This window comes from Macrobrachium nipponense, chromosome 41 (genome assembly GCF_015104395.2).
Source record: "Macrobrachium nipponense isolate FS-2020 chromosome 41, ASM1510439v2, whole genome shotgun sequence".
In the NCBI taxonomy this organism is placed as follows: domain Eukaryota; kingdom Metazoa; phylum Arthropoda; class Malacostraca; order Decapoda; family Palaemonidae; genus Macrobrachium; species Macrobrachium nipponense.
This window is the reverse complement of record NC_061102.1, coordinates 22115595-22133776: the sequence shown is the minus strand read 5'-3', so window position 1 is coordinate 22133776 and position 18182 is coordinate 22115595. Positions and strand designations below refer to the sequence as shown.

General features: G+C 37.9%; 1 protein-coding gene across 14 annotated transcripts in view; it reads left to right on the top strand.

Moving 5' to 3' along the window:
- The window catches only part of LOC135212588 (FK506-binding protein 5-like), a 126089-nt gene extending 111858 nt beyond the window's left edge, over window positions 1-14231 (top strand). For 13 of the 14 annotated variants that reach the window (XM_064246137.1, XM_064246141.1, XM_064246134.1 and 10 more), the window contains 2 exons: window positions 5075-5296; window positions 11112-14231. In XM_064246137.1, coding sequence (XP_064102207.1) covers window positions 5075-5296; window positions 11112-12494 — 1605 coding nt within the window. In that variant the 3' untranslated portion in view covers window positions 12495-14231. The remainder of the gene's footprint in view (window positions 1-5074; window positions 5297-11111) is intronic. The other variant, XM_064246142.1, reaches the window with a different exon arrangement.
- Window positions 14232-18182: the final 3951 nt, after the last annotated feature.

Below are 18182 nucleotides of genomic sequence, written 5' to 3'. Positions count from 1 at the left end.
TGGTTCCTAACTATGTAAAAAAATCTAATCCTTAGGGCCAACCCTAGGAGAGCTGTTAATCAGCTCAGTGGTCTGGTAAACCCAAGATATACTTAACTTTTTCTACTGTGTTTCTTTGGACACTTGGGTGGAGGGAGCAACCAACCTGCATCCTGTTCGTGGCTTGGTAGCTTGTCTGAGTTCTTTGATTTCTTCGAATTCCAAGACACTTATGTGTGCTTGTGATGCTCAGTTTTCATCGGAATCCCGGTAGGATGATTCTACCCAGATTGGAGTAGCCGTAAAGATTCTACGACAACCCAGCCAGGATTGATGCAGTGCAGAATCCTTCATTGGATGTGAGAGATTCTGAACATTTGGGGACATGAGAGATTCTGAATGTTTGGTGGCATGTTTCTATCATAGGCATTGTCACTTTGACACTCACATGTTCGTGACTTAGTCACCTTAGTTCCAGAAGTCCTTGTATCACATCTGTGAATATGTTTCCCTAAGAGCTGTATCGTTGTCTTTCTTGCACGGGCATGAGTCTCCCCCTCACATACGCCGATGTCTTCCTTTGGAAGATGATCATTGCCCTTCTTCCTCTAGGAAGTCTCTTGTTTGCCTTCAAGACATTCTTCTGGTTTTAAGTCTCATTCGCCAGGTCCAGGATTTCCTCACCTGTTGTTCACGTCCACAGATGAGACTTTGTTACTGAAATTTTACCAACGATTAACTAATTCGTAAAACATTGATTCCAAATTCATATTGAGAGAGAGAGAGAGAGAGAGAGAGAGAGAGAGAGAGAGAGAGAGAGAGAGAGACGTTCACCTTCCAGTCAGTGGTCATGACGCAAGGTAAAGGTATTGTGCTTCTACTTCTTTGTCTCCCAGACAGTGTCATGTACATCCGCGTATGTGACTTCACGCCCAGTGACGGACGTACGTACATGTCTAAACAGCTGTGGATCATAAAGCATGTCTGTGCTTTGCCTGTTGGTCACATAGGTAATGTCTGATGATTACTGCTTTGGTAGCATCCGACCAAAGTTCCATATCTAATACATAAGATATCAAAACAGACCTTTGACCTACTACACACTGTGTTTCTGCAATGTCCGGGAACGGACCGTCACTTATGCCATGGCTATTCAGCATGTCTGTTCAATGCCTTTTGTTTCACAGCAAAGGGCTCACAGGTGTTCCTTTAGTAGCATCCGACGGATGTTCCATGTCATCTACATACGAGATTGATCTTCCAACTGTTATGCTTTTAATAACAAATCAATGGATCCGTTTAATCACACCCATACTGACTTCCCACATCAATGGATCTGTTTAATAAGGCCCATACTGACTTCATTGTGGGAATTGACAGTCTTTGTGTTGACCCAAAAACTCCAACCTTCCTAGGTAGGAGAATTCTCTTGTTTCATTGTTTATTTACAATTTGGATTGTTCCTACGAGAATATTGACCTAATGCTTCGACTTTGACACAAGTAGTTGCAGTTAGTCAATAGGTTGGTTCCTTTACAGTGAAATTCTGTGCAACCATTCCATCCCACACCACCTTACAAAACAGGGTTCAATTCTGACTGAACAAGGTGTTTTCCTGGAGCAAGTAGAAATATTTTCTAACTTGAAAGATCTACGATTCAGACATAATTAACTGATTAGGTACTAGAGTCTAGACCAATAAGACTTCAAACTAAGAAAGGATGAAGAACTACTTCTCTTTTTAACTTAGCATAGCCAAAGTGGTTGAGTTCTTAGCCTAGCCTAGCTTAGCTAATTCAAACCTACCTTCACCAACTTAGCCTATCATAAGTGGTTGAGTCCTCAGCCTAGCAAGTGGTTGAGTTTTTAGCCTAGCAAGTGGTTCAGTTCTTAGACTAGCAAGTTGCCGAGTTTGTAGCCTAGTCTGGCTAGTTTGAACTTTACTTTACTAACTTCGCCTACCATAAGTGGTTTTCTTCTTAGCCTAGCAAGTGGTTGAATTCTTAGCCTAGCAATGGGTTGAGTTCTTAGCCTAGCCTAGTTAATTTGAACCTACCTTTACCAACTTAGTCTAACCTAAGTGGCAGAGTTCTCAGCCTAGCCTAGTGTAGCTAGTTTACACCTACCTTTACTAACTTACCTTAGCCTAAGGGGTTGAGTTCTTAGCCTAGCCTAACTAGTTTGAACCTACCTTTACTTACTAAGCCCGTCCTAAGTGGTTGAGTTCTTAGACTAGCTTAGCCTAAGTGGTTGAGTTCTAGGCCTAGCCTACCATCCTGGTCCATCCTAAGTGTAGGAGTTGTTAGTGTAGCCTACCTGGTTTGAGCTTATCTTTATCAGACCTACACTTCAGTTCTACAAGAAGATTTTCCCATTCTTCAAGAGCTGGGGTACAGTCCTAATTTGCCCTAACTTTATATGTCTAAGTAACCAGACCAGTACTGTATTTCAATATCCTAGTTGTTCTTGTCTCTGCAGGAGTTAAGATCTGTCTTTAGTGCTGTGCTATGTTGCTTAGGGATGTCACCTTGCTGGTTCCTTTGTCTAAAAGGGAGCCGCTCGTATCTTGTCATAGGATATCTCGGTTGAGTAGCATACTAAACTTGTAGGGGATCTCCTCATAGGATTTATCCTTTGTTGGAAATGCATGTTCCTTTGGCAGCATGAGGACATCTCTGTCTACAGTGCAATTCCTTTGACAGTGCACAAGTTGACAGTAGGATATTTAGAATGTCTGTGTAAAGGATAATTTCATAGGACAACCCCTTGTGTTATCCTAGTGTCTCCTCTATCTACTTGGAGAAGACTTGTGTTAGGCCTCTTCGCTACACAGTTCAACAGAAAGCTAGAGGTCTAATGTTTTTGTTAGGGGTGACACAGAGTGAAAGACAGGAGCCGGACAGCTAAGGTAAGGCCAGCTTTTGTAATACCTTATACAGTGGTCCCCCTGTATTCGTGGGGGATGCGTACAAGACCCCCCGTGAATAGTTAGAACCCCGCGAATGTTTGGAACCCCTATAAAAATGCTAAAAACAGCCTATATTGTTAGTTAAAACTCAAGAAAAAAACTTTAAATTTTCATACTTGGTTTTTTTAATAGTCTTATCACAAAAAGTGCATTTTATGATGAAATTGATAACAAAAAACCCAGGAATTTGTGGATATTTCTCATAGAAAAATACAGCGAATTTTCCGTGAATAATGCTGGGAAACGTTCCTGAGAGAAATCTGCGAATGTGTGAGTCCGCGAATACGGGGGGGGCCCACTCTACTGGATTTGTGTTGGGAGATCTTACAGCCTCATAGGAAAATAATGCAGCTATGTGGACTAACTACGAACTGCTTGTAATGGGAGCATAGCCAGAAAATCTTTGAGCTGACAGGCTACTTTAACCTTGATAAAGATTTCTTTTTAATGACAGTAGCTTTGTAAACAGCAACTTGATCCATGTCAACGTCAAAGTAATCAAAGTGTGAAAGCCATTATGTAAGCCAGTATTCAGTGACTTGTGGTCTCCCACTCGAAGTTCTCGGGTTCTTCCTCACATCATAGAAAACGCTCTTGCGAATTCAAATAGATTTGCTCAACCTACCTTAGCTGTTGCAATATTGACTGCCATTGACATTGACTAACTTTAAACGCTTTGGAATACAAACATAAATTTGTAAAACTAAAGTAATTAGTACAATCAGCACTAATGATGACGCAATAATATTCCCGTTCATGAAGGAAAACTAGTAAATGTTGTCATCTTGATATGTAGTACTACAATAAAAAAAAATCACACTGTCCTCCAGGTCTCCATGAACGACTCCATCTGAGAAATTCCAATTATTTCAAACATATATTTTGTTTTTAAGTATCTTAAGGGTTTTGTTTTCCAGTTTTAACTTATATGATATAATTTGCATTGTATTTTTATATTCTAGACTGAATTAAGAGCGATTATGTCTTTTCAGTATAAAAAAAAATGGGAAATTTGATGAATGAAAGCATAGTACAGTATATCATAGCCTTTAATTAAGTATTAATGTATTTTTAACATATTTGAATATCTCTCTCTCTCTCTCTCTCTCTCTCTCTCTCTCTCTCTCTCTCTCTCTCTCTCTCATTACGTACTTACTTTCAATAAGGAATGCAGTGTCTCTGACTATTTCGTGCCACACTAAACAGCATATTATTGTAAATAATTGGCTTGTATAAAAAAAATCAATCATGCTATTTGTGAAATAACATTTTATTTCATTCTTTATAAGTACATGTATGGGGCTCTTTGTTATCTATTGGGAAACTTGTATCAATAATCCAAATTAAGATTATAAAAAATATAAAACAAAAACATTATGGAATGGTTATCAATTATAAATTAGTCTGCTGCTTGTTAGGCATTTGAAACTCACTACATGTTCAGCTGTAAAACAATTGCTACATGAAATAGTCCAATGAGTATGCTGCTTCAGTGTTTTAATATCAATAATGTGTACAGGCAGCCCCCGGTTCCATTCCCAGTCGAGCGCCACTTACAGAAAATTGCCGATGATTATGGTAATAACTGACATTTTAAGCACCAATAGACCACTTAACAACACCAATAAACGGATTATCATCACCAAAAATATTGTTAACTACATCATTAACCATGCACCGTAATACTGGAACCGATAGGTGGGGGCTCCCTGTACTGTAGTTTTCAGATTACCAAATTTTAAATCTCGTTGCTAATAAACTTTGCAGTATCTTGGCAGTCAAAGATGCTGTTGTTAGATGGAGGAATACGATAAAATACATAATCAGCTGAAAAATGAAGTGACATTTGTTGACTGTGTTTGCTTATACATATATAACGAATCAAAAATCCAGATTTAGAAATTAAAAGAAGTTAATTTAGATTGGGTTGCTATTGAATACAGGTTTTGTCTATTACAAAACTGGTTCCCATATTTAATTTAGAGGCTCTGTTTTAACTTATATAACACTTTTCATACTTAATTATATTTAGCTTATTTCTGAAAATGGTTACAAGAATAATGCATATAATTTTCCATTGGTAATTCTGAGGAACCACTAATACTCTTTTGTTCAATATTTTTACAGGTAAAAGAGTTGCGCCATCCAGGAAGCATTGCTGCCGTTGGACAAAATACTCTTTCCAAAATGAATAGAGTTCTCGTCAATGTTGTAAATAAAATGAAAGAAATAGGCTATAATAATATAATGAAGAAGGGCAAGGCAACTGTGGACAAAACCATCAGCACACTAGCAGAAAGATTCTCAGTTCTTAACAACCAGTTTGATAAGACATGGAAGGATTTAGAGGTAAGAGCATGATCCAAGTAGTATTGATAATCATTAAGACTGTTTTTAGAAAAATTAATGACTTGGTAAACTTCAAGGTTTTTTTCCTTTTGTGGTTAATGCTTCTTGTTTTTAGAAAAATTATGGACTTGGTAAACTTCATGGTTTTTTCTTTTTGTGGTTAATGCTTCTTCACCCGCCACATACAGCAAACAAGTTACTTTAACCATGGTGTTATTTTCTTTTTGAAATGAAGTGTTATCATCAAATGTAGATTTCTGGTTCAGTTTTTAGTAAAGTATACAGGCAGCCCCCGGTTACTGTTGGTATTGGTTACCGGCATTTCGGTTTTACAGTGCTTGTTCAATATATTCATAACTGGGTTTTACCCTCCGTAGGGTTTATGGCACTGTTGTCTGGTTATCAGTGGCTTAGGCTAAGTGCCAAGACCACCTCATAAAATACAAACATAATGAAGATACATAATTTCCTTGGCTCTTTTAAAAAGTTATCCTTTACTTCGCTGTATCCAGTATTACTGTATGTAGTCTTATATTACTGTTGTATTATAAAATACAAACAAACCTATCATGTTTTGGTTTGGAAAAATCTGCTGAGAGCGGAGGTAAGATTATTTCGCCGTATTTAACTCAATTCAGCACGATTTTCTCGCTTCCGTTTAGCGTAAGTTTAATCCCTAGAAACTATTTATATGGGCAAGGTTATTTTTTGTAATGTGAAGTGTTTTTAAATTGAAATATGACTTAAATACGTCTTGTTGCAAGCTAGATTAAGTTATATTTTTTTCGTTAATAGATGGCGCCATTGTCTGGTTATTGATGGCTAGGCCTAAGCAGCGAGAGATCCTCATAAATACAAACAAAGAAATTGGATCTTTTCCTTGGCTCTTTTAAAATTATGCTTTACTTCACTGTATGCAATAATACTGCATGTATTCTCATATTACTATAGTATTATAAAATACAAAGTGATCAATGTTTTAGTTTGGAAAAATCAATGGAGATCGGAGGTAAGATTATTTTGCCCTATTTAACTCAATTCAGAGCAAATTTTTTGCTTGTATTTAGTATAAATTAATCTCTCTAACTCTATTTATAAGGGCCAGGGTTATTTTTTATTATATGAAGTCTTTTTAAGTTGAAATAGGTTGTGAATTAGGTTAAGTTATATTTTTCGTTAATAGATGGTGTCGGGAGCATGTTTGTTCATATGCGAACAAACCATCGGTCTTAACAATAGGATCATTTCTAGCGCATGTGTAAAAAATTAAGAGATATTAATTGCTATATTCATCCTATTTCACAATAATACAAGATTTACATATTTATCTTTTATCAGCGTGAAAACAACAGTAAAATGCGTTCTTTTGTGGCCAGTATTTCTTATTAAAATACTTTTTTCTCCACTATTATTTGCGATCGGGTTTCATCCATATTGCTGATGCACAATAATTAAAGTCATTAGCTGTGTAAACATTTTTTTCTAAGGTTCAGTTACAACTGCAACTTAAATTTAGCAGTAATATTTTTCTTGCCAATATTTTCTCCTTAGAAAATAAAGGTTTAATACAAAGATATCAAGTTCTGTTCTACTTAATTAAAATCATTTGTAACATAACTACGGTAATTTTTTACTATCGTACGATGGCTGAAATGCAAGCAAAACATTGTTATTATCAGATTCGGTTCAGTTCCGTTTGCTGATGCATGATAATTTATAGTCATTAGCAATGCGAACATTTTTTTCATCAGGTTCAGCTATAACTGCATCTTAAATTTAGCAGTACTTGACAATATTTTCTTCGTAGGAAATAAAGGTAGTATAATGCAAAAATATTTTAAGTCCTGTTCTGCTTAATTAACGTCTTTTGTAACATAGCTACAGTAATTTTTTTACCATCATACGATGGCTGAAATGCAAGCAAAACATTGTTATTATCAGATTCGGTTCGGTTGTTATAGCAAAACAACTGTTTTTGTTCAGTTGTTTGTGGCTGTAGCGTCTAAGCAATTATTATAATGTTACTAACGATACTTTTATCATTCTCTTTTGCTTTTTTAACTTATATAACTAGAAGATATGATCAATAAAGAGATGGAGGAAATGTTAGCAGTATGAAAAAGGTGAGTTTTTCTTTTCTGTCTTTCTATCTCTAGGCCAAGATTTACCAGTAAGTTCATCGAATCTGACATTTAAAATTTGTAGAACTACGATGCAGACCATAGTAAATGATTAGGCAAATGAAATTCCACATTTTCATTAAAGAGTTATTACATTTTAGGGCAAAATATCTGGCCAATGTCTAAGCATTGTTAACGAGTTTAGGGCACCGTCAGGTGGATTGTGACGCCCGTAGACTGTTGAATTTCGGTTGGCGACGATTTTCAGTTATTGTCAGGCCCCCAGGAACGGAACCCCTGTCGGTATCCGGGGGCTGCCTGTAATCTGATTAATATTGCCATTACTGTAATCTGTATTGCACAAGACTTTTAATGTATACAAAGCCTAACATTTTCTTGGGGAAGGTTAACACCTGAATAAAAAAATAGACATTGATTGTGGATATCATGCTTTTGATGATGCCATTTATAAATCAGGAAAAGCTCTTTCAGAGCATTATTACAAATAGAAATTGGTTGAGGGGCTACATATTTTGTTTGGAGACTAGTTTATCCATAACTCTGGGTCAGTTGATGTTGTTGTGTACGTTACTGCTTCTGCGTCTCCCAGCAAGTCTAATAATTTTGTCTCGTATTTGCATAAGTTTGGTTCAACACGCCCAAGAGGTATCTAGGCAGACCCCTGACTCATCATATCATCAAATATCATTAAGGGCTCACAGTAAAGCAGATGTTTTATGTAATTTTTGTTTTTGTTTTTTGTTTCTTCATTTTTAAGTGGGTCAAAGTCGATATGATTCTTAAGAAGTTTTTGTTAAGAGTAATTTTGTCATCTAGTCTAGCAAAATTATTATCTGTTCTAGAAGTGGGAGCATTGGTGGTACTAGTACGCTACTGATGTTGGTTGTTGTCCATTGAACAAGTAGTGGAGTTTTTGTTCCGTTGACTGGTGATCTTAGTTTTGTACATAAGTTAGGTTGTGATAAGTTTATTATTTTTGTTGTTCTATTACGTAGGTTCAGTGTTCATTCTTGCTTTTGCTGGTAATTAATGCTCTCTGTAGTGCAGTATATGCACATTTTTTTTAAGTACCTAAATAAAATGTGTTTGTCCCAGACTTGAATGTAAACCCTGCAGTAAGTTCACTCTTGTAAAAGTTTTGTGTGGTGGGGGGTGGGTTATGAGCTTAGGAACAAATTGCTTAAATCACAGGACTGACCAGAGCACTAAGCCTGAAGAAGGTTTAATTTCTTGAACTGTATAGTCCAGAAAATTTATTGTAGTACCCATCCTTAATGACCAAGGAATGAAAACAGCCTGAAATGACAATTTTTTAATCTAGAATCTTTCAAACAAGATCATAAAGATGTGAAAATTGTCATCCATAGGATGACAGCAAGCTCATGTTTAATGATGTGTTACAAGATGGCGACAGAAATGCCTATGATCCTCCAGCAAGTGCTCTGAAAAGTCAGAAATTAACTTATGCAATTCTACTCTGAGAACAAAACATAGTATTTGGTTGCATCACAACCCTTTTAATCATGTATAAGATTGCCTCACTACTTTGGATGAGGGAAATCTCAGTCATCAATTTGTATAGCTCTAGATTGAGACGCCTTTGATCCATCTGGTGAGAACTGTGATTTTTTTCTTCTTTTTATTTCCAACAGTCTTAGGGTTGATATCAGTGTTTCTCTCTCTCTCTCTCTCTCTCTCTCCTCTCTCTCTCTCTCTCTTTTTTTATTTACTGCCTTCATTATTTATCATTTTGTTTTGTTCACTTGCTTTTACTGAGTGGGGTACTCTATCAAATTTGAACCAACTACCTTGTCCTAAGTCCAGGTCTGCAGGCTATTTTCATTTTCATGACTGCTTTCCAGGATATGTGAAAGCAATACTTTTATCTAATGATAAATATTTTTGTTCTTTCTTTGATATATTTTTAATTTCCTTTTCCAGTGTTTCTCCTTTACTACATTTCTTTTGCAATGAGAAGAGGGAAAGTTCAAAGACTCATCAAATGGGGTGCCATTTACATGACATTAATAAACTTGCCTGTGGACAAAGAGAAACTATTCACTTTATACAGATTTGCTGAGGGAAACATTGCACAGAGGACATTGCAAATGCCGATCCTCTTACAAAGTCGACATCCGTAAACTGTATGACTAGCACCCATGTCCACACTTAATTATGCATAGGGATGATTTGGTAGAAATGATTCCTTGAAAACTTAAATACTAATTAAGAAGTAAACAATTCACAGTAACCACAATTTAGAGCAGAAGCTCATGATGTAAATGTTCTTCCTTGTGTTACCTTCAAGTACAATATGGAGGTTGTTGCCATTGTTCAAACAGTAAAATAGGGATATCCCTCTACTTTCAGTAAATTTTATTTGAGTAAATTCTATTTTAGGAACAGTGGGAAGTATAATCGGGGCTGTTGCCTCATCATTCACCTTTTTCTTCATCCACATCATCATAACTTTCATGACTTCATCTGTGGCCCTTATAGGGTATGGGCATCTGCGATAACCATATTTGCACCTCATTTTACTGATTAGAGTTCAGTCACAATATTAAACATGAAATTTATGAGATATATACGTTTTTCATGACAATGAGATGTCAACTGGGTTGCATCCTAACCTAACCTAGTGTGCCAGGCCATAAATTGATTTATTCAAGAATCATAAATTTTCAGATATCTTGTTTAGCAAAATTTGCAAATATATTGAAAGAGAAACATTTTCTTGAAATATTTTGAAATGTCTATTGTGACTGTATTCTGTGTACTAACAAAATTTAAACATTTATTTTGTTGTGATGAACTAAACCAAGTTTTTCCTACAAACCTATCAGCCATAGAATACATGCCCTTCATGAACTCTTGAATTTTGCTCTTTTCACACAAGTGCAAGAGAAACAGGTTTCTTACGCAGGGGTAGGCGCATGAAGTAGATACCTATTGGCCTTGGGCAATAGAGTGGGTGTGACTTGGATTTCCATATCCAGGGAAATAAAATACTGTGATGAATAGGTTTGTATAAAAAGAATTTATATACATAATAGAAACATGGTTTAGACATGACAACTTTTGCAAAGGTACAAATCAGGAATTGAATTGCCACTGGAATGGAGGTTTGTTTATTGTATGTTTGGTTTTTGGGTGGTTCTTTTACATGTAGTGATGTTTCTTTCGTCTTGATTGATGCATTTTGCCTTTGTTATTTATTTAGCAAAGGTAGCAGCTGATATTGCCTTACTGTTGATATTGATAAAATCCAAAATTCAGTCACTTTGGATATTCATGTGTGTATATTGTTGGTAATGGAGTGGTATCATTCTTTAATGTGTGGTTTGAAGCTTGTGGTTGTAGATACAGTCATGCATTTTGTATTATTTTGAAATAGGCTTACTCTTTGCTTATTCTATTCAAGAGTTAAGCTTTGCTGTTAGGTGTTACGGTTTGTGGTATTAAAATATAAAATTAAAAGTCATATCTTTCATTCCTTGTTTGTAGCATGCATGGCTTAGGTAATGCCTGCGGTCAGATGGACAAAGCACCCAAGAGAAACTAGCCAAAATCATGCAGAGCATGTCTACACACTCGTTTTAATAATTATACATAGGAAGTGTTCTTATCACTTCACCTAAGTAACTGGAATTATATCATGCTTTATTTAATAGGCTCAGGTTGATGAAGAATCTGCAGAAAGTTTGACTCTGGTAGCTGGAGGTGAAGATGATGCTGAACTTCCTGTTGCAGAAGTTCTTGTTGCGGATTTAGCAGATGAAGAAGCCCTAGAAGTGGAGGAAGAAGAGGATGTAGCAGTGGTGGAAGAGATCGAAGATGAAAAGGCATCTGAAGAAGAAGTACTTGTTGCAGACAAGATTTTAACTGTAGCAAAATCTTCAATGTCTGGCAAAGGAGATGGTGATGATGGTGAAGAAAAGAAAAGAATTCCTGAAGATAAAAAAGTTAAAGAGGCTCGTAAAAATAAACGTGATGAAGGGAAAAAAGAGGGTAAGAAAGAACGATCCAGGAGAATGAGAATCAGTGATGAGGAAGAGAAGAAAAATAAAAAAGAAGCTGAAAGGAAGGAAAGAGAAATGAAGGAGCGTGAGGAAAAAGAAAAACGAGAGAGGGAGGAAAGAGAACAGAAAGAGAGAGATCAAGAAAGAAGAAACCGTGAGCATTCTAAAGGTTTTGAAAGAAAGGATGGAAGAGACAGGAGAATGCAAGAGAGTGAAGAGGGTCATAGATACTATAAGGGTCAGTATAATAAATATGATAAAAGATACAGAGATGATGATGATGACGACGATGATGATGACGATGATGACGACGACGATGATGATGATGATGATGATAGAAGATACAGAAGACGACACTACAGGAGAAAACGAGATGACGATGATGACGACGATGATGATGATGATGACGATGATGACGATGATGATGATGACAGACGTCGAAGAAGAAAATACCGTAAACATGGCGGCGGTGATGATGTTCACAAGCGGAAGGGAATAATGCGTCACTGGGAACAGCCATCAAAGAAGAATTATCATAAGGACTTTTCAGGCCCAAAGAAAGCATTCATTCGTCGAAGGGGTAAGAATCACACAAAGTATCCTTATAGTGACTGGTCACAAAAAAGAGCAGTAGGTCGGGAAAAAAGCCGTGAGAACCAGCACAAAGCAGACTGGGTATTTGAGCGGGCTAGTGATAGGACAACTTTGAGAGAATCTGAACATAAAGCTGATTGGCAATTTGATCGTGCTAGGGCACGCAAAGACAGCAGATATTCTTGGGAAGGACAAACACAAACTTACAGGGACCATGATAAATATGGTCATAATAGATATGAAAGGCAGGAAACACGTAGACGCTATGTAAGGTTTGATGATGATGACGACGACGACGATGATGATGACGATTATAATTTTAATCGTTACCGTGCAAGGCGTAGGGGAGATTACTATGGCTATCGTAAGAGAGACAAAGGGCACAGGGAATGGGTTATTCCTAATGTAGAAGCAACTGGTGGAAGAGCATTTTATCGTTAGCCATCGAGAAGTCTAGTTTTATGGGTATGATATCCTGTAAATGGTTTTAGGATTGCACAGTAAATTGGATCAGGTTTCCTGAGAAAACCTAAGTAAATAAGTTATTAGTGATAGTAGTTGTTTGGTACAGTTCTGTGCTTGTCTTACTGGCCATAGCTTGTCCATTTCATTTAAATATCCAGGTTTTTAATGGAAGAATAATCACAATATAAAAAAAGTAGTGTTGCTCTTTGTAGAATTTGACATGACAAGTCAGCAGCCATCTGAACACTGATATTTTATCAAATTCGGACTGATGTACCCTTGAATGATTGAGAGTTGCATACAAAAATTTAACATTCATAATCTGTTAGAAAGGTGAGATAGCAGTAAATTTTATATGTACTGTAATTTTGTTGAATGTTAATTGAAAATTAACCACTTTCTGGTAACCCCTTGAGGTAAATGAGCTTTTGCAATAACAAATTTCATTGACATCATCAGCTGTGTAAGGATTGAGTTTTATTGAGACATGTTTGGTTAAGGAAACAGTCTCTTGCTGTTGTGTCCTTTAAGATATTCAGAACAGTATTGTACCTTTTAAAGTGGCTGTGTATTTTGGTATATAGCCTGTTTACAGTATGTTTTAGAATGAATGTACTATGTAGCTACTTGAAGATAAATATATATTTCTTAATATCTCCAGTTTAATCCAAGGTTGAACAATGACCAGGAACTGGCAGATTGAAGTTCCAAATGTTTTTCTTTTCTATTGTAACTGAAATATCTTGACAACTGCCATTCCATGTGCTTTAAGTATCTTACTAGGTGATAAAGGGTGAAAACTTTCTTTTTTTCAAAGTTTTGATTGGAGAAATGAAGGAAAAGTGATAGTTTCTTTATAGACACACTTAGAACTAGCTTATCTATAAAATTGTTTCCTATTTTTTCTCTGCCTTTTTAAAATGGCTTTTTTAAAATTTTCCCTGTTTTTTTTCTAAAATGTTTTATTTTCATTCCAGATGACTAAGCCCTGATGTCATTTGATTATAGATTGTAATCAGTTTTGGATGAAAAGATTTCCGCTCAAAGGTGCGTTGAGTTGAGCAACATGTAAAGTACTTTTTGGATTTGAAGCTCAGCTTGATATTGATATCTTTAGATATACATTATATTAACCCCAAGGGATTGTTAGGTGTAGTCTCCAAAGCTGTCATAGAAAATATGATGCTAGTCGTAGTATTAATCCTAGTGTGGTTGGATGACTTTTGATTTAGAGTAGTAGTTACATTGTATTTCTTATGATTATCATGACTACCTAGGAATGAACATTTTCTTCTCTGTCAAATAATTTTGCGTTAGGTTTTTCTTACATTTAATAATGTAGTGATGGTAATGGTTACTGTTTAGATTTTTAAGGCACATATTTAGAGAGAATCAACCACTGAAGGGGTACAGTAGACTTTGAATAAGTGACTTTCAAAATCTTGGGTTCATTCATAAGTAACCATGAATCATATGAAGAAACCTGAAGTAGGATATTATGAGCATGGAAGTAAATTCCTTTGAATCTTTAATAATACTGCTGCTACTACTGCTTTATTGTTGATTTACGTAGATGACACAACATCCTGTGTTTTATTTCGTTTCTTATTTAGGGTGTGTCTGTTCGTGTGTTCCATTGTTTGTCAGAAGAACTGGAGATTCTCTCTCTCTCTCTCTCTCTCTCTCTCTCTCTCTCTCTCTCTCTCTCTCTCTCTTCTCTCCTCTTTCTTCCTCCTCCTCCTCCTCCTCCTCCTCTCCTCCTCCCTCCTCCTCCTCCTCCTCCTTCCTCGTCTCTCCTCCCCTCCTCCATCCCGTCCTCCTCCTCCTCCTCCTCCTCCTCCTTCCTCCTCCTCCTCCTCCTCCTCCTCCTCCTCCTCCCCTCTCCTCCACCTCCATCTATCCACTATCACACTATTCACTAGTTGTATGTGCCCACAGCACACCTATGTAAGATACCTGCCTCCATCCACCTCAGCACAAACTAGCTTTCTCACATATTCTCATTTATGTTATTAGGATATTGTTCAGTGTTTTGTATACAGTGTTTACTGTATTATCTTCCAGTCACTAAGAAGCAAGAAGTTACATAATTATATGGAAAAAAAATTTGAGAAAATAATTGATGATCTAACTAGCATGGTGTTGATATTGCTAGCCTTCATCTGCTTTTTCAACCTTCACACTTTTTAAATGTACATATACTGGAGGCATATCTGGGGCTCTTTCGGTACAGTGTTCCCCAGTGTCTTTAGCCATAACAAGATTTTGAAGATTGGGAGTGATTAACATTGTTTCATTGAGCTAAAAAATTCGATTACCAAATTGACTGGAAAAATAGCTAATAACTACTGGATTTATCAATATTCAAAAGGTAACTAGTCTAGTTTCCGTTTTACATTATTAGTCTTTCACGATGTGTACAGACATTATAATCATTTGAATCCATTGTCATTGAACCTTAATGTAGTACTACATTGTTTTATTTTCCATATTGTTTGTGATGAAAAAATACTTGTACTTGGAGGTACAATAAACGAAAAATTTAAGTGCACTTTTCTTGGCTGAGAAGCTTCATCCTTGCTGATGTCTTGATGAATTTAATGTAAGTAAAAACAAGTCTTTCAGTATTTCCACACACAAGGCCTTGTTGAAAACTTGAAGATTTTCTTGTCATTATCCAGTATTTAGTTTGAAGTCTTGTGAGATTTTTGTGTCTGGAGTTCCAGTACTTTTGAATGCTGCCTAGTATAGTAGTTGCAAAACAAAACTATTGTTGTACATTAGAATTATATGCAGTATTTTACAGAATTCTGCAATGTATTTGCTCATAAGCATTGGAACCAACAGAGAACTATTTTTTTTAAGGCTTATTATAGTTAACTGCTTAAATTCAAGTTCCCAATGAAGCAGCTCATGTGGAATTCTTGAACAAGCAAGATTGGCCTCAATCACAATCCTGTACAGTATTGGCTGAATGGTACAAACTTGTATGATGCAGGGATTCTTGTGTATAGAGAGCCAATAATTTTGTAAGGAAAGCACTGGCTTCAGTAGGAAGGGCAGCAACGCATCTTACCAGCAAGGTAGTAAGGAAACAGCTGGATGCATCACAGCATCGTGGGTGAGAGAAGGTTGGCTAATGCCTCCTCGCTCATCCCATTGGCCGAACCATGTTGCCACCAATTCCTTGTTCTACCATTTTAGATGTATTTTACCAAGTTTCCAGCTGGTGCTAGAGGAATTTATCCCTACGTTATTATTATTAATAGGGCTTAGTTTTTCCAGACCTCTATCCCTACATAAAGACCGCAGTTTTGTTAACTATGAAAAATACAATTTCATACATTCAACTTCCCTGTCAGATATATACTTAGCTATAGACTCCGTCGTCCCCGACAGAAATTCAAATTTCGCGGCACACACTACAGGTAGGTCAGGTGATCCCGCCGCCTGCCGCTGGGTGGCAGGAATAGGAACTATTACCGTTTTAAGCCAGATTTTTCTCTGTCGCGGTACTAGTAACATCGTTGCTAGTTCCTCCTGACTTGAATTTCGAATTTCATTACGCCGTTGATCTTTTGGACTGCTATTTGGTGACGTATTGGATCTTTGGTTTGGCATACGCTATTGTGGACTGTTTTTTGGATTGGGCTTTGGAATTTCTCATAATGTCTGACGTGTCGATTTCGTTCAGAGTGTGTGTGAATGAGAATTGTTTTGTGAGACTGCCGAAAGCTTCGGTGGATCCTCACACCACTTGTAAAAATTGTAGAGGGAATGTATGCTCTCAATTGAATACATGTGATGAGTGCAAGAATTTGAATGAGGAGGAATGGAAGTTGCTTAATTCCTACCTAAGAAAGTTGGAGAGAGATAGGGCTAGAAAAGCCTCTTCCAAGAGTGTAAGTAGGTCGGTCTCTAACGAGCCAGTTAGCGTACTATTGCCTATTGATAACCCTATTGTTTCCTCCCATACAGCTTTACCTTCCCGATTATCGGACTCGGCAAGCTCAACATCTGAAATTGCGAGTCTGAAAGCTTCGCTTAAACATATGGAACAAAAAATTAAAGAACTGGAAGGTAAGTGCAGTGAAAGTGTTCCCAGTGAAGTGGAGGGTGCGTCTGATCGGCTCTGTCTCGCTCCCAGGCCTAGACCTCTTTCAAGCTCCCAAGACCAGTGGAGAAGAAATGTCGAAAGCCGCAGGGAGGTTTCAGAGAATCCCCACCGGTCAGGCGTCCCCTCGGCAGATCCTGTAGTTACGTCCCGGGCTGCCAAGGATAGTCGTTGGAAAGACGTCCTGAAACTGTGTTTTTCTTCATCTGATTCCTCATCTAAAAAAGGATGGAGTTCAGATAGATTGTTGAGACCTTCGAAGAGAACTTGGAAAGTCTCCTTCATTTGACTCAAGCCCTGAAGAATTTCCGGAAGAATATCCTCCGGAAAAGAGGAAGAAGAATGTATATTCAGAAGCTTCTTCTCCTGCATCGGAGGTTGGAAAGAGAGACGTAGCTACGAAGATGTTAGAGGATATGCAGAAACAGATATCTTCCCTAGTAGGAGTTCTTAAATCTGATCAGCCTAGAAGGAAGGATAGATTTCTCCCTATCAAAAGATCCCGTCCTTTAGAACTATCTGAGAGCTCGGACGAGGCGCCTGCCAGAAGCCTGGCGCCAGCCAGACGTCAGGCTACTGTCAAGCGCAAAACGCTGTCAAGGCGACAAGATGTGTATAGGGAACTTCCTACTAGAAAGAAAGCACATGAGATGTCCGTATCGAGGAGTAAAATTGGAACTCCCGAAATCGGACTAACTCCTGAAAGGAAGCGCAAAGAGCCTGAAGCGCCTGAAGGGAGGCGCAAAGTTACTGAAGATCCTGGAACTCTTTTGGCGAGGCGAAAAGAGTCTGGATCGCCTGAAATGAGGTGTAAAGCTCCTCAAGTAAAAGAAATGAGGCGCAACGCGCCTGAAAAGCCTGAAGTGGCTAAAAGGAAATATTTAACTCCTGGAGAGCCTAGAGCGCCTGATATGAAACATAGAGCGCCTGGAGAGCCTAGAACGCCTCAAAGGAAAAGCAAAGAGCCTAGGGAGCCTGAGGCGCCTGAAAGAAGAAGCAAAGCGCCTAAAGAGCCTGAGGCGCCTGAAACGAGGCGCAAAGCGCCTGAAGCGTCCGAATGGAGGTGCAAGGCGCCTGCAAAGCCTGAAGCGGCTGAAACAAGACGTAAAGCGTCTAGAGTGCCTGAAAGCAGGCGCAAGGATTTGTACAATCCAGAATACAATTTGGATGAGTTATCGGAGTTTGAAGCGGACTTGGAGGCTCCTCTTTGGGATTTTTCTCAAGATCAATTTTCCCCTGACAGGGCCTCTAGGTGTCGCACAGGTGATCGTAGCCACTGTCGGGAAGGAATTGATCATGAAAAAAGGCGACATTTAAGGACTTCTCCTGGTAGGGACGAAAGTTGTCGCACAGGCGACCGTCGTCCTTGTCAGGAGGGCCTTAGGGTAAAAGAACAACATCGGCCTTCTCCTGGCAGGGACTCAAGATGTCGCACAAGCGACCGTAGCCCTTGTCAGGTTGCAGCCGGTGTTGCTGCAAGCCCTGTGCATTCCGAGAGAGGAGTCCTCCGGTCGCACACTCTTCTCCGAATAAAACTCAACCGGAATTAG